The 25,042-nt window shown below is 31.6% G+C and overlaps 1 protein-coding gene across 1 annotated transcript in view; it reads left to right on the top strand.

Moving 5' to 3' along the window:
- The first annotated feature begins 1,310 nt into the window (after positions 1–1,310).
- Positions 1,311–25,042, top strand: part of LOC113378799 (protein lap4) — a 77,654-nt gene continuing 53,922 nt past the window's right edge. Inside the window, exon 1 of the mRNA XM_026619396.1 lies at positions 1,311–1,609. Within this exon, the coding sequence (XP_026475181.1) occupies positions 1,448–1,609 (162 nt within the window). The 5' untranslated portion in view covers positions 1,311–1,447. The remainder of the gene's footprint in view (positions 1,610–25,042) is intronic.

The following is a 25,042-nucleotide window of genomic DNA, read 5'->3' as shown; positions in this document are numbered from 1 at the left end:
AATTATTCTCCATTCAATAACAGAATTCGAATAGATAAATTGTATTAGGAGTAAGAAGAAAAAAATTAGAACTTGCTGAAATTAAAAAGAAGAACGAAGAAAAAATGGAATAAAGATGTAAGTTCTATTCAACTTAGAAATTTGAAAATAATAAAGAATTGAAGAAAATAAGAAAAATTAAGAATAGGATATATATAGATATATATATTCTATAGATTGAATATGATATAAAAATAGAATGTAAATAAATAAAAATGTTGTAAGTGGCTGTATGCTCAAAGTAAGCAAGGCCAAATGAAAAATTAAAAAAAAAATCCATTTGCCTTACAATGTTGTACATATTACATCAAAGATATTATAATTATATTTAGTTACCATTTCAAATATCGCGCGCGAAAGCAAATGGAGGGTATCGAATCTGACATCGACGACTTGACAGGTAATGGCATATTATCATGTTGGCAGCACTACAACTGTAACAAAAGTTTTTCAACAAGTTTTAATATTTTGAAACTTTATATATTAAATTCAGTCACGCATAGTATTATTGATATTTAGTACATTTGTACATTTATTTATATTCACATTTTTATATTTATTAAATTTTAGATGTCCGCAGAAACGACGTTCCTTTATATACCATCGTAAGGCGCGGTAAGTTATTTTGAATTTCCCGCTGCATAGACTGGTCGCAAAGATCTGGAATGTTCTTAAAACAATTTAAAATTAAATATTATTGAATTTATTAAATTATTTTGAAAATTAATTACATAATTAAGAATAAAAACAATATAAATAATTATTATTTATTTGGATTCCTACATATCAGAGATTAAAACGTGATTTGAATGAGAACATTTGTGACTTGTGTTTTAAATTGATTCATAAATAGTCATATTTACTGTGTTGTCTTTTTTTCTACAAAAGTTTATTTTTTGTGCAGAATTAAATTTAAATTGTTTTCTGTTTTGAAATTAGGACAGAAAAATACTAGACTAATATTCAATACAAAATGGCTTAAAGTTCCTGACTGCTGCAAAGTTGCTGCAGAAATAATAACAGTCTTTAATAAAATTGTGTATATTTCTATACATTTGCTAGTGCTAATGTCGATTATAGTTGTTTAAGCATAAATTTAATAATTTACAAAAGTGTTTCCAAAATGTCTATCAGTTGCCCCACTAGGCAAGGTAGTCAACGTTCATCTTCCATCGAACGTAGTACGGCGTGCGAGCGCCTTGCAGTCAGCACTGTCCGAACAGAGTGCCGTGTGTTAGTTAGCTGTTAGTTTCTGTGAGTTTATCGTGTGAACAACGGCTGAGGAGTGGTGTTACCGCTTGGCATAAATAAAAGATGATTTTCTTGTTCGATTAATAATAATTGTATATGTGAATAGTTCAAATGTGATATGTGTATTTACTAAATAACGTTAATAATAGTTTTCGATATGTTTCGCTGCATTCCTATATTTAAAGGTTGCAATCGGCAAGTGGAGTTTGTGGACAAAAGACACTGTTCTTTACCAAACGTGCCCGAAGATATTTTACGCTATTCAAGAAGTTTGGAAGAACTGTTATTGGATGCTAATCATATAAGGGATTTGCCTAAGGTGAGTTTAACAATTTGTTATTATTGTTAGGGCGTTGGCTTTTCGGTTTGTTTACACGTCAAACGGGCCCTATTTATTTAGCAACGCGCTCATTTTTACGTAAATTTGATAAAAGTTGCACCAGGTAACTCATTTTTACACGACTGGCGTACAAACTGTCCCAAGTGTCAAATGATCACGATATAACCTTAATTCTTGTCAATTTGACATTTAATTGATGTCCAATTGTTTACGCATTCTTTCGCCTATTATTTATTTACTATTTATATAGAACTGATATAATTGCATTTGGAATGCATTCCCTGTTACCGTTTATCAATTAAAAGTACATAAACAAGCGTGACATTTGTTGCTTTAACAAGTGTTCCATGGCCATGAGAAACGTCATGAATTTTTGAGGTGTATTTAATTGCATATATGAATCATATTAATTGTTAATTATTTTAATCTAATTTATTGGTCCAATTAATGCTGGAACTAGGCTATTTCACTTTTATTTTTCTGTTACATATCGTTATGGAATGAAATTACTTTTATTTTCAACTATATTCGGTATCAACAGTTGATAGTCTTATTTTTATACTGTTATATAAATTAGAACAGTTTCGTTTAGATTATTTTAGTTTTTCTCGAAAATCATGTTATTTTTTGTCCTTGAGTTAACACAGAGTATGTAAAATAACCCAAATTTGTAAAAAAATATATTATTCAGTATATATTTTTATATTATAACTCAGAAAAATAGCGTTGAGAATTTCTTTTAGTTCTCTCGAAAATCATGTAATTAATTTTGTCCATAGTCCAAATAAAGAGCAAACTAGTTGTGTATGGCATCGTGCCTTAAGGCAAATTGCTCGAACTTTCCGTACAGCAATGAAACTTTCGAGAAATATTAAATATTTTCAAATTATTATAAATACTGTAACATTGTCTAATATTTATGAGAATTATATAAACTAAATTACAAAGTTAAAATTATTTATTTAAAGTATATAAGTCAGCTTTAGAACGTTAGCCAGAATTAAAATTAAAATCTGAATTGTTTCGATATACAAAAAAAAAAACAGAAAAAAATGATTTTTTCCCCCCAAAAGCAATTATTTTGTCAACACAAGCAGAAAGTTTTTTGAATCATTCAAATCGGATGCTTAGTTCTCTCAAAAACTGCCATTTTTTGTACATTTAGCTTTGTATCTTTGAAATGGTTGGACCTGCCATTGCCAAAAACTAATCACCTCGTCTCCCAATCATTACTAATTGAATGTTTTTTGGATCATTCAAATCGGGTGGTCCGTTCTTTCAAAAACTCGATTTCTATTTTCTTCCCTCTTTGCTCCGTATTTCCGTAACGGCTGGACCTGCCTTTGCCAAAAACTAATCAGCACATCTCCCTATCAATAGGAATCAAATCGGCTGATCCGTGCGCCCGAAAAAATGCGGACACACAAAAATACACACACACATACATTTTTTCAGAGGCATGCCAAAATGTTCAGAAACCTCTGAAACCTGAAGATATGCAATTTTTTCAGAGGCATGCCAAAATGTTCAGAAACCTCTGAAACCTGAAGATATGCAATAATTTTTATTTTCGATTTTGGTTCATTCTATAACTACCCTACGGGTAAGTTATTAAAACAAGTTCTCTCGAAAATCATGTAATAATTTTGTCCGTGTCCAAATAGAGAGCAAATAAAATATCTTTAAACTTGAATATTTTTATATAACAGTCCACTATTCTGTTATAAAAGTGAATTAGATAATTAACGTTTACAATTTGCCTTTTGTTTTCCCCTAAAATAATTAATTTAATAACAATGTTAGGTATGTCTTGTTATGTTAGGTCATTAAACAATAGAGTATATAAAAAATATGTATACCTATTTTATGAATATATGTATATTGAAACATCAAATGCTTTAGTCAAGTTTTTAAGCATTAATTTATAACTTAGGGATTACAATTTTGCAACATACCGCCAAAATGAATTTAAATTTATTGATGACAATGTTAACGTTTCAAGATTTCTAATATCTTAGTTACCAATATCTGTTTAGTATTATATCTAATACTTGTGTATTCAGAAGATGTTTAGATTTATTCTTACTTTTTGTAAATTAAAAAATTTATATATAATATGTATTTAGAAATCGAGTACTGCAAAGCATTTTCCTTATAATATGATTTTAAAATAGTAATTATATTTGACTCAAGTTCAACTGTGCGCAATGTTACGTAGGAGTAAATTATTCTCTCATATTTGTTTTCTTTTCGTATAGTTAAACTTAAGCCGAGCTTTATTATATCAAAAGCGTTGTTTTTAGACGAGTTTCTGTCTAGACTTTGTTGCGACATTTATATACAATTACCATTATTAAAAACAGGCCAAATATGTCGACGACCGACGACACAAAACTCTCACATAATAGCAGGTTTATCACCGATCGTAATATAGAGTCTCTAAAGGGCAAAAAATATGCAACGATCTTTTGACTCTGCATTTTTTATATATGCAATCAGAACTATGTGTTATATAAGCTATTGTAATGTACATTCTGTAAACTAGTGGTTCTAAAAGGTAATTCAGTAGTAACTCAGCGGTTTTCAACCTTTGCAAAAATAATGCTGCGCCCCCCTTATTTTTAACTTCCCGTAGGGTAAGTTATAGTAATCATAAAAAAATCGAAAATTAAAATTTATATATATCTTTACGTTTCAAAGGTGAACATTTTAGCATACTTTAGAAAAAATGGATGTATGTGTGTGTGTGTGTGGATATAAATTTTCGTCGACGATTTCGGGAACATGGTTCAACCGATTTCAATTATTCACAAAACATTTGATTCCTATTGATAAGGAGACGTGCTCATTAGTTTTTGGCAAAGGCAGCCCTGTCGTTTCGAAGATACGAGGCCAAAAGTGCCAAAAACGGTAACTCAGTTTTTAAGAGAACGGAGCGTCCGATTTGAATAATTCAAAAAACAATTTACTTGTATTGACAAGGTGAACAACTGATTAAATTTGGGAAGGCAGGTCTAGCGGTTTCGAAGATCTAGTGAAACTAGTGGGGCGCACGGCATCGTGCCTTAAGGCAAATTGCTGAAACTTTCCGTACCAAAAATTTTTTTGTTAAAAAAGATTAACATTTTCTAAAAAAAACTCTGAAAAAATTGGATTTTTGAGAAACTATAAATTTTTGACAAAAATTTACTTTTTTTAAAAAAAAAAAGAACTTTTGAAGAAAATGTTATTTTGAAATATTTTGGAAATATTGAACTTTTTTCAAAGCAATTGTACTGCATAGAGACGAAATATCGAAGCGCGTAAGCGACGCGTCGCCGTCTAACGGATAAACATTGGTACGGAACCCATAGGAATGTAAACGAAATTTATACTTATTGTTAAAATCTCTATAAAATATCTGATAATTTGATGTGCATATGTCTAATGATCATTTTTGACCGCCAGATGGCATTTTTTTTTACTTTTTTTACTAGATTTCCGAAACCGCTAGACCTGCCTTCATGAAAATGATCATGATAATTCTGATCAGTTCTTCATCTTGTTAAAACAAGTAAAATGTTTTTTGAATTATTCAAATCGGACGCTCCGTTCCCTTAAAAACTTAATTACCTTTTGTGGCACTTTTTGCTCCGTATCTTCGGAACGGCTAGACCTGCCTTCGCCAAAAACTAATCAGCATGTCTCCTTATCAATATGAATCGAATGTTTTTTGAATTATTCAAATCGCTTCATCCGTGTTCCCGAAATCGTCGACGAAAATTTGTATCCGCGCACACACACACACACACATACACATACACACAAAATGTTCAGAAGGTTTTGAAACGTAAAGATATATAAAAAATTTCATTTTCGATTTTTTTGCGATTACTATGACTTGCCCTATGGGAAGTTAAAAAGTAAAAAATAATGCCTTTTGGCGGTCAAAAATTATCATTAGACATATGCACATCAAACTATCAGATATTTTATGGAGATTTTAATAATGTGTATCAATTTTCTTTACATACTTATGGGTTCCGTAACGTCGTTTTTCCGTTAATCGGCGACGCGGCGCTTACGCGCTTTGATATTTCGTCTCTATGCAGCTAAAGCAGTGCGATTGCTTTGAAAGAAAGTTCAAAATTTCCAAAATTTTTCAAAAAAAGAAAAGAAATCCAAGTTTTTTCCCAAAAAGTTAAAATTTCTCAAAAATCTAATTAATAGGCTTATTCATTTTTTATATCATTTCAATGTTTTGGCTCATTTTTTGGTATTTAAAGTATCGCAGAGGAAAGAAACACATGAGGATTACCGTGGCCAAACTGGATCCCTGTAAATAATTTAAGGGAGTATTCTAGTGTAGAAATTCAAAAAAATCGATTTTTTTTATTTCATATTTTCAAAGTTTAACTATCTAAGAATATGGGTACGAGAAGGTATTTGAAAATTTGAATTATTTTCGAAGATATAGGCATTTTACTGACTCGGTCTCCATACTGGTTTGGCTTCACGCAAAACTTTAAATGCGTTTTTCTCAGAACAGACTTTTTCAGTACTGTTGACACGATTTCTCGAGTTTTAATCGACAGATTCACTTGAAATGTTCAGAGAGTCTTGTTTATAGACCTATCTATAGCCGGAACTAGGATTATCCCCAAATTCCAATATTTACTATTTTTAAAAAAATCGAGAAACTCAAAAGAACAGTAAAAAAAACACTTTTTTTTCAAACAGTCGCCAATTTGTAAAAAAAAACATTTTACTCATCGCTAGTTCGGCCGATTGCGACATCATTGTAGATTAATAATCTTTTTATTTTTTGCATTTCCAATGGCTAGGAGGGTTGAAATCATGTCAAGGTGCCATTTTTTTGAGACCACCCACTTCATCAGCTGCCATTTTTTACAATTTTCAACTTTTTTTTTATTTTTTGTTTTGTATTTTAATAATATTAATAAACAAGTGGTAAAAAACGTATAGTAAAAACATTCATTGCTTTCTTTTACGACACTTTAATAATGACCTAAAATTTATCGCTCTACACTAGAATACTCCCTTAAATTTCGAAAAATTCTTTATTTACAAATTCTTGAATAGTTAAACTTTGAAAATATAGAAAAAAATAAAATCCATTTTTTTAACCTTAGACCAGAATACCCCTTTAACACTTCAAAATAATAAATATTGAAGCTTTGCACTTATAGATAGAACATGCATGAAGTCGCCCTGATGTTATTTTGATATTTTTGCTATTTGGTGGTTAGTTGTCCACGCCTATATAAACACCCTGGGTATTGACAACCTATACATTGGATCATCATCATCCAACATCAATAGCAACATCAAAAGCCAATATCAAATATGATAATCACCAAATCTTCAGCAACGACCAACCAACCATCTCTTATTTGAAACAGGTTAGGTTACGACGGGAGACACTGATAGTTACCATATATTAACCGAGAATAGGCCCACCTGTCTTTGCTGTACTAGTTTTGAATTGAAATTCATTTCTAATGTTCAATACTTTGTTTATAATATTTGTTCTCCTAGTCGAGTTATTTATGAGTGTACCAACTACCAAAGACAAAGAATGTAAAATAATTTATGCGTTCTCATGCGTCCGGTATGCGAAGACTATCTTATTAATAACAAACGTTATTGACAACTCGGCTGCACCATTGTTGCTATTTCAATCCAGACGTTGCTCATTCTCGAAACGAGTGTTATTGCTTTTGTGTCGTCGTTAAGCAATTTGTTGTTATATTCAGCTACGAAAAGGGAAGTCGTAGATTTAATAACGTCAATAATAAAATCAATTCAATACGATGGTCAAGGAACCAGTGGGAAATGATTTCACTTACGAGTATCAAGGAAACGTTTTACAGGGCAACGTTTGCATGATACGGGTGAATCGGAATCATATACCGTAAATTGCAGTGTCTATTACAGCATCGTATATGGTAAAAGAGTTTTGAAAGACTTGGCTGGATGTAGGGGAGTTGGGGGTTTGTTGTAACAGTTTTCAGAGATTCACTGATTATACTATACGTCTACTAAATGAAGATGGATAGATGCTGTAATTACTTCTCTACCAAATTGAGTAAAAATAATTCCATAACTCTTCTTTTACAGAAATTCATTGTATAAATCAACTTAAACTACAATTATAATCATAATAAAAATAAATTATAGGGGGAAGTCCCCGAGTGCCGGACACCTAAGGTTATTTGTAAATAAATAAAAAAAATATTTTACGAAATGTTTATTAAATTATGACTTATGTTAGATAACAAAGTTAGAAATCAAACTAAATTAACAAAAACGCAAACTTTGCTAAACAATAATTAATACTATCAATCAAACATCGGTAACAAAAAGTATGATTTTACAAAGTGGCACCTAGTACCGGACATTTCAAAATAACCAGTATTGAACACATATGTAGCCATTTCCACACTCTGGAATGTCTGCACATTTGTGTTTGACGAATATTCTTAGATATTGCAAAAAAAAAATCACTAATTATCCACTCTTTTGGCTGAGCCACACCGATGCTCTCAGCTGGAGCATTCATCATAAGATTTGGATTCTTTGACTAGAAAATACGAAAAATGGCGGTATATAGTGACCGTTAGCACCCATACAGAACAAAATTAAATAATTAGAATAAATTACGTCAATTCTCACAAGAAATATCGATATGTTTCGGAGCTAAGGGACGGCTTAGTGTCCGGTGCTAAGGAACAGTCAGTTTTGTTCATTTGGTGGTACCTACTAAAATTGTTTAAAATTTCTAATAATACACTACCATTTTACGGATAACAATCAAGTACTACTTTTATTTTTGAATGCCACTAAAATATAAATGCATAAATACACTAGAAATACTTCCATTGATATTTAAGTGACGCCGTGTTTTTGCGCCTAAAACAAATAAGGGTTGCTCCCGTCGTGGCCGTGTGCGTCACATGTGAGTCTTGGCGGGTGATCCTGCACCTGTGTGCCCCCCGCTATAACCCCTTTCACTTATATTTTGAAATAAAAAGATTTATACTAGCTTAAATAATACGTGTTAAATAGTGTCCGGCTTTAGGTGCCGTCCGGCGTTACGGGACTTCCCCCTATAGCACCTTCTGCACAGTTTTCATGTACCCACATGTTACAAACTAGATATTCCAATCAAATCCTCTTCACTTAAATCTGTATATAATTATATTATGTTACAACTAGCCCCAAGGTTTTGTATCAACTATCCCCAAATGACGGACCTGCACATTTCTGTTCACTGCGTTTACATGTCCAATTGAGACAAAAAATATTGAGAGACTATTGTAAAACGTACTTACCAATATTACAATAAGCCCGTAGCTCCCCTATAATGTTTTATTCATGAGAATCGAGAAGGTTTCCTACTTTGCAAAAAATATAAGTACATATATCAATTTTTAAAACATTAATACAATTCTGATTTTTGCCTTCACTTTGAATGCTTCTAGATTTTGCACAACTGTAAATTTTACTGATATGATCTTTGAGAATTTTGTTTTGTTTGTTTATTTTGCCATTTGAGATTAACAAATAGACATAATAGAACTTATAGAGTAGGTTATAACATATTTTTCAATTGTTACAACTAATATTTATAACCATTCTTTTGTCTAATTGACGCTTAAATATATTTGAGGCTCGTAGCAATAGGGGTTCATCAGGTATGTGCTCGATTTTTAAGGTTTTTTTGGACCTTTTCTCCCCCGTTGGTGATATTTAAAATACTCCCCCTCACCTAACATCACGTGTATTTTCAGTACATAGCAAAAATCGTAAAATCTTTGGTTTTCCTTTGAAAATTTTTGGATTTTTTAAAAATTTAATACACGTGATAGATCTCCTCTCCCCCAAGTGATATTTTGTGATTTTTTGTCACTCCCTTTTAAGCCTCACGTGATTGATAGACGTACAAAGTTTCTGGCTTCGTGATCACCAAGTTCCAGGCCCAAATCTCTTTATTTTTTAAATGATCTAAACAACCAGAGAAGTGAAAATTAATTTTATTTTTTCAGATATTCAGAATGTTTTGGAGTTAAAATACCTGAATTTTTATGAGCCATACCTTAACATTTTAGATGTTGGTGTGTGAACAATTTTTTAGGTGATGGACGTCCAAACAAATTCGATTTCAAATATTCGATTTGATAATCGATTTCAAATATCTGGATTTCTCCTTCTTTTGAAAGCTGCATTTAAATTAATTTAATTATATTAGAGACCAATCCCATAAAATGTGTAAAAATTAACAATGACATGCTATATGTAAAATATCCTTCACAGCAAAATATAGCACGTAGCAGCTGATGAATTGTTTTATCACATCTTTCAAACGTTACACATTAAATATGATTCATTTACGTTGGCGAATTCCAACGATCGCAAATCAAATATAAATCGATATCGTGGGTAAGTTTCAATTTTAAATATCGTGTTACAATACGAACTGGCAGCTCGGATTAACCATAATAATAATCAAATGTTAAGCGATTAGTTTATGATTTATTTTTGGATTAAATCTGAACGATTTATTGATAATGAATATAGTATTCCTTTCTTTGAATAGCAACTAGAATTTTCTATGAGAACCAGAAGCTTTAGCTTTAGCTTTCTTAGATGGCAACCTAACTATATACTGATTATATATTTTTTGGAATTTCGAACTTGCAACTTTGTGTTTGCAAGGCTTAGTTTTTCTACCTCTTACTTGATAAATAATTGTGAGATGTATATTATTTTTTTTACATTTATTAACATTTTTCTTCATTTTAAAATGTTAAGTTGTAAACCTACCTAAACATATTAATGTAGATATTCAGGTATCATAAACTAAACACAAGAACTCAAAACCAAAGAAACTACCAACGAAAGGAAAAAAACTTTTGGTATGAATATTGATACATTTCCGACGATAGCGACGTCGTAAGAATTAAGGCTGGTTACTCATTTTTTACTCTACTTGAAAATAGTATCACTACAAAACTTTATACTTTTCTTGTTTTTGAGATTGGTGGTGGACCTTTTTACTCGCGGACCTTTAAGCTCCGCTTTACCCCATGCCTTAAAGAGCTCGCCATGGTTAAGAACGTGGTTAGCACCAAATTGTTTTGGGTTTGATCCCAATCTCGGCCAGCTCGATATCAAGCACTATGATATCAGATTTTCTTTTGAGAATAGATCTAAAATATGACTTTACGTAAAATATTCTTCCGAGGACATTACTGCAATATATGCCTATTTTATATATCTGAGGGGGCGTCCATTAATCACCTGTGGTTTTTAGGGGCAGGGGGGGTTTGACACAAAATCACGAAATATCACGTGGGGGAGGGAGGGTATAGTAAGATATAACGTGTATTTATTTTTAACCTGAATTTAAAAAAAAATCAAACATTTTCAAAAAAAATCAAAAATTTTACTCGCAACAAAAATACATGGTCTGTTCAAAAAGTACCCGGAATTACTAATAATTAAATTTCGCGGGTCTGGAGTGTCTGATTGTCAAAATTTTTTTTTTATTGTGTTGGTATACATGCCCCTAAAGTATGATGAAATTTTCAGCTATATTCACTGTTTACTTTGTCTGTGGTAGTCGCTAAGGTTCGACGTGTTTTTCTGAGCTCGGCGATTTTTACAATGGAAGAATTGAAAAAGTCAAAGAATTTGTATTAAATTTTGCGTAAAAAATGAAATAAAGTGTTGCAAAGTGCAAAAATTCACCAGATATGGCTCCGTGTGACTTTTTCCTATTCCCAAAGTTGAAGAGACCCATGAAAGGACGGCGGTTTTCCTCGATTGAAGAAAATCGCCGAGAGTGCTCAAGGACATATCAAAAAGTGAATATCAAGGGTGCTTCGAAAATTGGAAAAAACGCTGGCATAAGTGTATTATATCTGGGGGGGACTACTTTGAAGGGGACCACATTAATGTAGACGAATAAATAAATATTTTTTTGAAAAAACGAAAATTACGAAAACTTTTTGAACAGACCTCGTACACATGATGTTTGTTGGGGGAGGGGGTTAATTTTGAATATTACCACGTATTACCAAGGGGGAGGGGGGATCTAAAAATCCTTAAAAAGTCGATCACGTGATTAATGGACACCTTCTAATATAATAGTCACATATAGGAGAATGGCAACCGCTGGGTTGCCTCTTGTGAAATAGTATGTTACTCATTAACCAAACAGCTTATATGACAAGTAGTTTTGAGTAGTTATAATTGTTATTGATATAAATAAATAATAAATGTATGTCTCAATTTTTATTGATTGTTGGCATGCCATTACACAATCTTATCTATTAAACTCTTCTCAAGTTGTTCCACTCATTGTCAGTATTTTGGAGAGTGCTTAAAGAAGATCCGATTCAAATAAATTGATCAATTCCGATCTCAGTGACGTATTGAGATCAGTGTTTGCGTGTAAAAATATCTCGACGAAAAATAAATATTTGAATTATAAATCAGATTAATTATATTAGATGAAAATAATTATAATAAAACTGAAGGACCCGTTCTATAGCGCCAACTGTTCAGGATCGATACCATTAAAATAAACTATCATAAACAAATCTAGTGTTTATCAAATGAAGCACGCGCCTTAACGGCCGGCCTTGTGTTCCACGGCGAACGGACGAATCTTCACACATGTGCTGTGAATGATCCATTCCGCGATCAAATAATAACTTTACATAACACAGAAATACATACTTTATAATAGGATAGGATACGTGAAAGCACGTGCTGATAATTAAAATTTTTTTTCAAAGGTTCACGAAGTTGTCATTGGGTCAATGTCAAACATAATTTCTCGAAAATTTACACTTTTGTATATAAACAGACTGAATCACACTACCCTTTCAACACTGCAAAAGGATGCAGTGAAATATGTTGGCACTTGGATAATCGTTTAAATTATCCTATGGGCTCGCCCGTAATCGGTTAAGAGCGACGGGACTTGCTTCAGAGGTCCCGGGTTCGATACCCACTTCGAGCAGCCTGTTGTCAGGCAGCAGTGACAACGATTTTCACTTGGAAATATAGATAGCAATATGTTCTCAAGTGAAAATAGCCCTTGCCCGGCATTGCTGCACCAATAAAAAGTCAGCTCTATTAGATTAATTCTAATAACAAAAATCATCAAATATGGATGGATTAACCATTGGGTTACCATCTAAAAAAACGAAGTAAGGAGAAGTTTCAGCCCAACAGCTCATAGGACGTAAAGTTCTGATTGCTGTTGAAAAAAAAAAAATCTATGACCTCAAGGGACGAGGGGGCGTCCGTTAATTACGGTTTTACAGGATTTTGGACCCCCTCTTGGTGATACGTGGTGATATTCAAAATTACCCTCCCACCAAACATCACGTATATTTTTAGTTACGAAAAAAATCGTATTTTTTTTTTAAATGTTTAGATTTTTTTCAAAAATTCAGGTACAAAATAAATACAAGTGATATCTTACTGAAATAACTTAATCATTATTTAAAAAAAATTATTCAATAAGTAAATAGTTAAAATTATATAATTATCAATAAAATATTGTGAATTTTATATCGAATGAAAAAACAACTACTGAGTTGTTTTTTCCAACATGCCCTTGTAGTATACAATGCCCCTTTCAGGCCGACTATTGTAAATTTATCAAATTTATTGAATGCCCTTTACTGGACAGTTGTAAATAAAAGAGATAATAAATAAAAAATATATATATATCTTACTAGACCCCTTCCTTCCTCCCTCACGTAATACTTCGTGATTTATTGGCAAAACAACCCTCCCTCCTCCTAATTCCTCACATGATTAATGGACGCCCATTAAGGCATTCAACTCGGTACTCCCTTCGGACAGTCTGATATCAAGCAGTTGGGACAGTAGTTTTTTTTATTGTTTATTTGTTGACTTTGTATACACATACATCAGTCATATACATAAGATATCTTTACACTTTTATTTTATTTGATTGTGTATAATTATATAGTGCAGCATATATTCTTTTCTTTGTCAATAATGCTATAAAATTGGTTGGGAGGGAGATTTTTTGCCTTACTATCTCCCTCCATAGTTCTTGCTTACCTTTTTCCCATTTTTTGCACTCCATAAAGACGTGTTCAGCATCCGCCCTAGTCACTCCACCCAAGGGAGAATAGTTATCACTTGGAACCGCAGATGGCAATATGTTTCTAAACTAGCTGTAAGTGGAATTCTGTTTTAAGGCAATTAAGGCATCGTGCCTCAAGGCAAATTGCTGGAACTTCCCGTACCAAAAATTATTATTTTTTTAAAAACGATTAACATTTTTGAAAAAAATTTACTTCGAAAAAATAAGATTTTTGACAAACAATTAGACAAAAATTACTTTTTTTTGAAAAAGAAAAAATTTTTTAAAATTTTTTTTTTTTAATTTTTTTTTTTGAAAAAAAAATGTTTTCTTTATTTTGACATATTTTGAAAGATCTAAACTTTTTTTGAAAGCAATCGTACTGCTTTAACTGCATAAAGACGAAATATCAAACCGCGTAAGCGCCGCGTCGACGTCTAACGCGTAAACATTGGTACGGAACCCATAGGAATGTAAACCAAAATTATACTTATTGTTAAAATCTCTATAAAATATCTGATAATTTGATGTGCATATGTCTAATGATCATTTTTGACCGCCAAATGGCATTTTTTTTTACTTTTTTCATTAGATCTCCGAGACCGCTGGACCTGCCTTTATGAAAATTTGATCGGTTCTTCACCTTATCAATACAAGTAAAATGTTTTTTGAATTATTAAAATCGGTCGCTCCGTTCTCTTAAAAACTGAGTTACCGTTTTCGGCACTTTTTGCCCCGTATCTTTGGAACGGCTAGACCTGACTTCGCCAAAAACTAATCAGCACGTCTCCTTATCAATACGATTCGAATGTTTTTTGAATTATTCAAATCGGTTGATCCGTGTTCCCGAAATCGTCGACGAAAATTTGTATCCGCACATACATACACACACGTACATACATACATACATACATACATACATACATACATACATACATACATACATACATACATACATACATACATACACACACACACACACACACACACACACATACATCCATTTTTTCTAAGGTATGCCAAAATATTCAGAAACCTCTGAAACGTAAAGATATATAAAAATTTTCATTTTCGATTTTTTTGCGATTACTATAACTTACCCTACGGGAAGTTAAAAAATAATGCTTTTCCGGCGTTGATGTATTACATTAAAAATTATCACTATTAGGGAAATTCTGGTAATAAAAATATAAAGAAGTCCACCCTCTGGGTTGCTTTCGAAGTTGAGTAGTATTACAGTTCTCATGAGTCTAATTACTGTATAATGAACAAAAAAAAATTCTCATTTTCCACTTTATGCTTTTTCCAGCTTTATACAATGTTAATCCAAATAGATTTCGAAAGTATCAGAAAACTTTGAGTACAATTAAGTCAATATTGGAATTGAATTTCATTTCATTGTTTATGAAAATATCAAGTATCTAACTATCCTTGAAGATGGGTAACGTATCTGGTTTCCTCATTTCGGAAATTGTAAACTACATCTGGAGTGAAACTGAAGATAATTTGTCTGAAAATGTATTTTATTTCTTACAACCATATTAAAAATAGTAGTGACAATTTTTGGCTATAAAGAAACTGTTTTTAAAATATGTTTCAACGCTGAGAATTTATAATTATAAATACACAATTAAAAAAGGATTTATTTTTATTGTCGAGAGCATTCAGAGATAAAAGCTCGATTGAGTAAATTTTTTTTTCTTAAATAAATAACAAAAAATCATTTCTTTAATGATGAATTAGATAGTTTTACTGAACATAGCCAGATGTTTGTTTGATAGGTGATATTTGTTGTTGTATAATTGCCTTCGTTTTTACAATATATTTGCTCAAAGCTTTGAAATACAAAGTCAAATTGGACCTTTGTGCGCTTTCCTACCCTATTTTTATATAAATAAATTTACCTGTGGATTTGTGTTCAAATCTCCCGAGTACATTGAGTGGGCTAAATAAGCTTTAATTATGATTTCAAAATTTAATCTTGAAGTTTTAGGTGCTCAAATAATCGATTTTTTATCTCAAATTTTACATAATCCATAGGATTGCTCCTCACAGATTGCACAACGATACTATACAAATAAATTTACACATTAAATAACCTTAATCCAAGCTGTGTATTTTATACAGCAATATCCTCAGCTTTATGGCAACACATTCATATATTCTATTAAAATCCAATAAAAGAGATATGTCGTCAAATGGAAAAATGGATTTCACAAAGTTCGATTATACAGTGCAATATTCTTTTATATAAATTTACATGAAACATATTGTTGTATCAAGGCTATTTTTTATTCCAATTGGATCGGATATTTTATACATTTTGAATCGCTTTTATTCGCAATATTGATCTGCATATAGAAAAGCCAACTGAAATAACTTTTATTTATCTTCAGAACAAAACCATGCTCGAGGAGGTGGTGCAAAATGCAATTGACATGAATGAAATATTTTTTCCACCGTTGTAAAGCGATCAGTTCTAGAATTTATATCAGGTCCAAATAGGGTAAGGCGGGGCACAAAGAGACAATTTGAGGATCGAATTATATTGGGAAAACCAAATCAAGTATATCACAACAAATAACACATATTAAACAAACAACTATCTGACTATCTTCAGTAAAACTCTCAACCATCCATCATTTCAGAAATGCATTTTTTGCTGTTTTTTTTTTAACTTCCCGAAGGAGAAGTTTATGTTTTCATAAAAAAATCCGATTACCTAATTGTATATTTTCTCGACGTTTCAAGCCATTCTGAATCGAATGAGATCAATTTTGGAAAAAGTGTGTGTGTGTGTGTGTGTGAACAGATTTTTTGCCGTAAATCGACGTTTTCTCAAAAACGGCTGGACCGATTTCAAAAATTTAAGAGCCATTCGATGTATCTCAATGAGGACTAGCGTTTATCAATTTTGCGCAACAGTCAGCCAATCCGTTTCTTTCTAAATAGCAGAAAAGTGAAAAAATTTTCGTCCACGTTTTAGCCCCCATTTCTGAATCGATTCTGAAAATTCAAAAACCGTTCGAAAGATATTGGTTGAGAATCGTGCTGATTAGTTTTTGGTAAAGATCGGCCGGGCCGATTTTGGTAGATGATATCTATCATGAAAAAATCATAAAAATCGTCGAAAAAAATTTTTTACTACTAGATACCATAGTCTTATAGATCATACTAAAATATTACGGCCCTACGACATATCGTTTAATTCTAAAAATTCTTCAAAGTTTGAGAAAATTATTATTGTTTTTTTGGCATTTGTTAAAATTAGACCTCTTATCGACGTTTGCTCAAAAACCCCTGAACCGATTTCAGAAATTTAAAAGCCATTTGATGTATCTCAATGAGGACTATCATTTGCGCGACGATCTGCCAAGTCGTTTCTTCGAAATTTGAAAAAGGTGTTAAACTTTTCATCCACATTTAAGCTCATACTACCGAATCGATTTTAAAAAATCAAAAACTGCTCGAAAGATATTAGTTGGGAATGATACTGATTAGTTTTAGGTGAAAATCTACCGAGCCGTTTTCTTGTAATTAAGTGTTGAAAAAAAATTTAAGTCGAATTTATTAAACTTTTTTTGGCGATATATATCATGGTCTTATAGAACTTACTGTAATATTGCGACCTTACGACAACTAGTTCAATTTTAAAAATTCATCAAAGTTTGAGAAAATGAGTAGTTTTTTTGACGTTTGTTAAAATTAAAATTAGATGATTTACTTGGTATAACGATAGAGTACTTGGTCTTAATGAACATACTAAAACATTAAAGTACTACGGCAAATGGTTCAATTATAAAAATTGTTGATTTTTGAAAATTTGCTTTTAGAAAATACTCTGAGTTATCAACGTGTTCGTTCGTTTTCAAATATGTGTAATAAAACTACTCGGAATACTTTTAATCACTCATGAATTAATTTATTTTTTATTGATTATTTACACATATCGGGAAGTTCATGTAACTTGCTTTAAGGCAAAATACTAATACCAACTAGTTAAATTGAATAATATTGCACAAAATATTAATATAACACTCCAAATAAAACTGTTGATATATTCAAATAAAACATCTTAATGCACTCGTTTCAATGCTCTAATTTAATTCCTTAACTATTAGATTTGTATGTCGATCTCCAAACAGGCCCTGAAAACCTTTGCAAGAAATAATTGCGTTATTATTAATGCGAGCAAACTAGTTGTTGACCAGAAAACAGGTTGCTGTTGCTTGCTGTTATGTACGATAGCAAAAGCTTAATATCTATCCGAGAATCTCCCGGGTGCACGTACGACGTCGTTCCAAGTTCATTACTGCTCGGCAATTATTTCACAGCGTGCGACTGCCGGCGGAAAACTCTTTTTTTCTGCTCTGATTTATTATTTTATTTCATCTTTATTAGAGTTTTTATAAAACGCGTTTATGAATGGATACAAATTGATTGTGTTGGTATAGGATAGAGCGGGGCTTGAAGGTCCGTGGGTAAAAAGGTCCGCCACCGATAATAAAAAACCAGTAAGTTAGGAATTTTTGAACAACAGTAAAGATTTATAACCAGCCATCACCTCGAACGACAAAGTTAGAAAATTCGTAACAAAAGTATTTTCTTTCTTTGTTAGTTTTTTTGGTTGTGAGCACTGTGGTTTAGTTTATAAGAGGTTAGACGGTTCGAATCCTGGTGTGTGTACAAAATTAGTTGATATATTTGGAAATTGTACTTGTAATACTGAAGAATAAAATGTGTTATAATCAGTATGTATACCGCCACGTAATTATGGAATTTATGTATTAAAACTTTTATTAAAACTCTCCTTCGATAATTCAGGTTGTTGGGTTATAATTTAATCCTTGTAGCTGTGGACTGTATTAAATACTGATTTGTTGATATATTATGTATTTGTTGCAGTTCTTATTACAATCACTGATTTGTTACTAAGTTATAATGAAAGAAGATATATTTATTGGTTATACATGTTGTTTCGCGGACTTTACTTTTAGAAGTGAACAATTAGTCCCATTAAACTATCCGCTACCTCCTCTACCAGGGGTAGCAACCATCCCACGTGAAAGCTCAATGCCATGAAGATTGTCACCTTCATGGCCAATATAATAAAACGAAAATATGTCCGAACACAGTATGTTGAAAATTATGAAATGGAGATGATAATTATAGGAAACGCTTCAAATTTTCTACTGTTTCCTTGGAGCAGAATTAACACGTTAATAAAAAAAATTACATGATTGGTAACGTTATTAGTTTAAAATGTATCAAGTATAAAACCTAATGTATCTAAGACATTTTTATGCCATTTTTTTTTTGGAAAACTCTATTTTTATGTCACACATATATGATTGACATGGCCCTAAATTAAAACTATTTTTTTTCTTTCTACCAAACTGCGTGTATCTGCACATATATCTGATATGGTTCATGTAGAACTTCTTAACGTCAGACACATATGACTGACATGGTGATAAACATGGTAATTTTTATATCTATAGTGCAGCAAATAGGGTACTGAAATCGTACTAAATTCGCATAATATTTTTTTAATATTGGTAAAGGTGGTTTTCTGAATAAATTCTCCTAAGCAAAAGTTATTTATATATTTCTATTTTTATATGAACACAATGTAATTTTTTTGTCTAAAAAATCTGATTAGTTTTACGAAACCATCAGCCTTATAGTTTCTTTTAAATTCGTGAAAACGTGCAAAAGATTTTTTGTACGCAAATTCTGAACCTGTTTTAAAAATTTAAAACTTTTCAAAAGATAGCAGTTGAGAATCGTGCTGATTACATTTTGGCAAAGATCAGACGAATAGTTTCTTTGTAATTAATTCTTGATTTTTTTATGTGGCGAACACCAAAGTTTGGAATAATGGGTTAGGTCAAAATTTTAAAATTTTGTCGTCACTCTTTTGCAATCTTCAGTCTTCAAATCACACTTCTATAACGCATTTTTTTTTTTATTAAGTAGATTATATGCACATATAGGAAAATTTTTGCAACTTGTTTCAAGGCAAAATGCCACTAATACCTTGGTTTATTCGGTGTTCTCTATCATATTGATATTTCACATACTTATTTTTATTATTATACAATTTATATCCTCTCTACTGTTCAATATTCTGATAAGTGTATAAGTTTTCACAAACTTTTTATCTATTTTACATGCTTCATATATTCTATTTTATTCTTTGAACTGTATCTTATTGATTTTTACATACTTTTTTAATCTTTTATACAAACTTTATACTTAACAAATGTATTAGTTTTCACAATCTTTTATACAAACTACCAGACCAGGATTCGATCTTGGTACTTTTTCATGCAAATCTCACAGTTTATTGATGCTTATTTCTATATAATACTAATAATTTTTACACCTATTATACAAGGACAAGTAATAAAATTAGACTTTAAAAATCTCGTACATTTTTGTTATTTTTTATTTTAACAATATTTAAAATATGCAGAAGAAATGAGTAATTTTGTGAAAACACTATCAGCAGAATTTTGTTATGATCGTGTTAAATACGATTGTTAGTGGATAAAGGTTAATAATTTAGTTCAGAAATTGTATTAGATGTTATCGGGTCAAGGTATAAGTACAGAATGAATAAATTTCTTATAACTAGCTAGTTTGCACTTATACTAGCGTAGGAAATTATTTTATTATGTCAGGTAGAGAAAGATGGGGTAATAAAATTTGTGAGGCTCGAACATGCCGCCACGTTTGAAAAACAATGGGAAATTAATTTATATGATTTTTCAAATCGAAATTTACACTGGTGTTTACCCCCTCAACTTGGATTTTTTAATTTTTTACTTATCCTACATCTTCTCCTCCTCTCCCAGCAGCAAGCAGGTTGCTGTGACGCGTCTCGTCCGTTGCTTTTGTATAAATTGACTTTCTTGTTTATGCTGCTCGCCGGTGGGACGGATTGCCGCTCCGGCGCTATTTAGAACCTTAGATTTCCCGTTAGCGATTGTAAGTGATAGAGTTCAGTTAATGCTAGGCGAACCACAAACAGTCTGCATCCACTTTTGTTGCGGAACTAGGACGGAATAATGGGATAGATGATTAGGTTTCTTAATTTTGTATTGTGATTTTCATAAATATCATGGATAATGTAATAAATATCATCTATAGAAATATATATGAAGTATCTGCACACCTCCGAGGCGTATATGCATACAAGAATGAATGGTTATGGGAATGGTTATGGGAATTTTGAAAAAATAAAAAAAAACTATTTGAAATCTTGAAATTTACTGATTATATCTTTGAGAAATAAAGATGGATAGGTGCTATCACTTTTTCTCTACCGAATACAATACAAATAATTCCATAATTATTGTTCATTATTTCACAAATAATCATTTTCTAGAAAAAGTGCGGTGTTACAATTCACCCCGTGTTTGGGGCTGGTTGTTTGTAACATTTACCGGGGCAAGTAGTAACGACATAACATCTCTGATAATTTATTCTTTACTCATTTTTAAGAAAATTGATTTATTTCTAAGTAATTCTTCTCATAAATCAACGTAAATTAATGCAAATAAAAAATTAGATTTTTGAGAAACTATAAATTTTTGACAAAAATTTATTTTTTTTTGAAAAAAAAAAGACTTTTTGAAGAAAAGTGTATTTTGAAATATTTTGGAAAATCTGAACTTTTTTTCAAAGCAATCGTACTGCTTTAACTGCATAGAGACGAAATATCGAAGCGCGTAGGCGCCGCGCCGCCGTCTAACGGATAAGCATTGGTACGGAACCCACAGGAATGTAAACAAAATTTATACTTATTGTTAAAATCTCTATAAAATATTTGATAATTTGATGTGCATATGTCTAATGTTCATTTTTGACCGCCAAATGGCTCATTTTTTTACTTTTTCCTCCATATCTCCAAAGTCGTTGGACCTGTCTTTCCAAAAAATTGAACAGTTCTTTATTTAGTATTATTCAATACAAATAAAATATTTTTTGAATTATTCAAATCGGACGCTCCGTTCTCTTAAAAACTGAGTTACCGTTTTTGGCACTTTTTGCCCCATATCTTCGGAACGGCTAGACCTGCCTTCGCCAAAAACTAATCAGCACGTCTCCTTATCAATACGAATCAAATGTCGTTTAAATTATTCAAATCGCTTCATCCGTGTTCCCGAAATCGTCGACGAAAATTTGTATCCGAACACATATACACACACATAGACACACATACACACACACACACACATACATCCATTTTTTCTAAGGTATGTCAAAATATTCAGAAACCTCTGAAACGTAAAGATATATAAAAATTTTCATTTTTCGATTTTTTTTGCGATTACTATAACTTACCCTACGGGAAGTTAAAAATATAGTGTCTTCTGTGACAAAATTTACATCAGCGCACGTCTTAGGGGGCGTCCATTAATCACGTGATCACTTTTTAAGGATTTTTGGACCTCTCTCTTCCCCTTGGTGATATTTCCTTCTCCCCCTCTCCTGCCAAACATCACGTGTATTTTTACATGTTCCATCGAGACAAAGTAATATTTTAAAATTGTTTTAGATCCTATAGGAAAACGCCTGTTACTACTTACTCCTGTATAATATGACTCTAGCTGCCCTATAATATTTCCTATATTATCTCCCATATTATTTTATAAGTACTAGAAGTAAAATGCTATAAAACTTTAGATACGATATACGAACCACAAACAGAGTGCATTTTTATTTTTGTTGTAAAGTAGGAGCAACTTGAGGCATGTCCTACTATGGCGTATAATGCTTATGCTAATATAATTAATTTCAGCATAATTTTGTTCTTAATAAATCCTTGGCTATTTTCATATAATCAGTTTGAATGTATCAAAATTAACTATTCCAATAGACTACCTCGATAATCTCTAGCGAGCCAGGTTAAATTATTTGCTACTACCGATGAAGTTTATTTTCCTTCTTCGCGGCCGAAATCCATTCGGACATTAAACATGAGAAGTTCGGCTAACATCAAAGAGTATAATATAACGCCATATGTGCGGTAATCGAATTACATATTTCTAAATTTAAGCAACTCGACATTGTAAAGCAGCTTCACGAGAAATAATGGAGCAATAAGCTTTGCAGTCGATTATGAGGTTTTAGAAATAGACGCTTCAGGACAAATAAACAAGAACGAATTGTGCAGATTTGCAAGATCAAGTAGAACGTAGAAGCAGGGATTTGAGGTATTAAGCACTAAAAATAGTACTACCATGAAAACTAAAGTCAAATATAATTTCTTCCTCCTCTTTTACAATCCCTGCATCGGGTAGTACCAATATCGGGTTTTACTTAAAAATATAGATCAAAAATATGTTTCCTTCAAGGCGCTGCCGTGCAAAGAAGTATTCAAAGTTCAGCATGATAAAATTTCAAAGTCATTCTGTGAATAGAATAGAATCTCTCACTCTGCACTTTCATGATCGAGTTGCAATTTCATTCATCTCACGGATCTGCCTTCCAATTATCCTGCAAGAAAATTAAAATATGTAAGAAAAATGAAAATATGTAATCCGTATGGAAAAGTAAATATGTAATACGCAAGAAGATAAATTGAATGTATAAATACATAAAGTAGATAAATCGAAATTCCATGGTGTTGAGGTGCGATTTTTGAAAAGCCGTAAAACAATATTTTTACTATACTTTTTTTCGCTTTTCAAAAAATTGGCGCTTGACCATACCCATGATTTTAGCCCTTCAAATTATCTAAAGAAAGAAATCTTATTAATTATATATTATAAAAATATTATTAATGTAAAATAATGTTGCAATCGTATGAACTACGGACAAGTTAATATTTTTTAAGGTTTAGGTTTTTTCTCAAAAAATCGATATTCTCGAAATTTTTAAAATCAGTAAAAATTGTAATCTGGGGATCTAAATATATAAGTAATTTCAATGTAAAAGACTATTTTAAAGATTTTTTTATACATTTGTTGATAATGCCTTTTTTAATTTTCTTTAGGGGCCCTGATTTTTAGGGCATATCCTGCTGTACAGTCCTCAGTTTTTAGGAAATGTTCAGGAAATATGATTATATACAATTTAGAAAAATTTAATTTAATAATAATGGACAATTAGAATTTAATAGTACTTTGAGTGCAAGGGGTTCGTTTTCATGTAAATGCATTTTTTTTTTTTAGTTTTTGAACGACAATCAGAACTAAAAAGTCCTATCAGCTGTAGTGCTAATTTGTCTGTTCAGCTGTCAACCCAAACAGTTGTCTCATCTCATACTATTATTACAATTTCTGTAATAGGGCGAATATTTTTATTGGTGCAGCATATCCAGGACATGACCTGTTACATGTGAAAACTTAATAATTCACGAATTACTCATTCTATCTTTCACAAATCCAAATAATGAAAAGGCATAGGATTAATATCAAATATTTGCTTTGCTTTCGCAACAAACGTGATGGAAATTGTTTACCCATGTGTTCTGTTTTATTTTGTTGTATTATGTATGAATACGTTCAACAATTGTAAACTGAACTTCCCAAATTAAACTTCTAGGAATGCACTAGTGATTCCGTTAGCGTGAAATATGATTCAGAGAATACGTCGTGCACGTTTCGACGCAAATCGTACAATGAAGTTGTTAGTCACCCTTGTTGCACGCTGCATTAATATGCGAAACGCGCGACCTTGCATCATTTCTGTTATTCCTCTCGAATACATACTAAACAATTTCTGAGCCCGAGGGTTGAAATATTCTACATATCACATTATCACGAAATATCATTACTGCCCGAGCATGAGAGTTATAGACACATTATTTGGTCGCGAAATATATCAGAACTTAATTTTGTGTTGCCATAAATTCATAAGATATCTGTATAATGAACAACAAAGGGATTTATGATCAACCCTTAATAATGTGACCAGTAAAAGATATACGAAAATGAGAAAAATGTGAATGTCGAGTTTATGATTAAATCTAACTAGCTTATATTTTTTGTATATATATATATATACATTAGGATGGTTCTTAATATGGATATTTTCGAATTTCTTTGCTCCCAGAGGCTCTAATGCTTCCGAAATGAAACAAAAAATTACTGAAAGTTTTAGCTCTTAATATTAACTTTTAGCTAAACCGCACTCTAACCAAAGTTTCTTATAGAAATAACATGGGTAGAATTCCACTTGTTTTTTAGAATTCTATAACTTAGTGACAAGTGAATCAAAATTTTGATAATAACATTGTATTTGCTTGTTTGAAAATATCCATA

The sequence above is a fragment of the Ctenocephalides felis genome, unplaced genomic scaffold, assembly GCF_003426905.1.
Source record: "Ctenocephalides felis isolate EL2017-DRISC unplaced genomic scaffold, ASM342690v1 CF-g0.4_SCAFFOLD_01886, whole genome shotgun sequence".
NCBI lineage: Eukaryota > Metazoa > Arthropoda > Insecta > Siphonaptera > Pulicidae > Ctenocephalides > Ctenocephalides felis.
The sequence above is the reverse complement of the archived record's forward strand: the minus strand, read 5'-3'. Positions and strand labels throughout refer to the sequence as shown.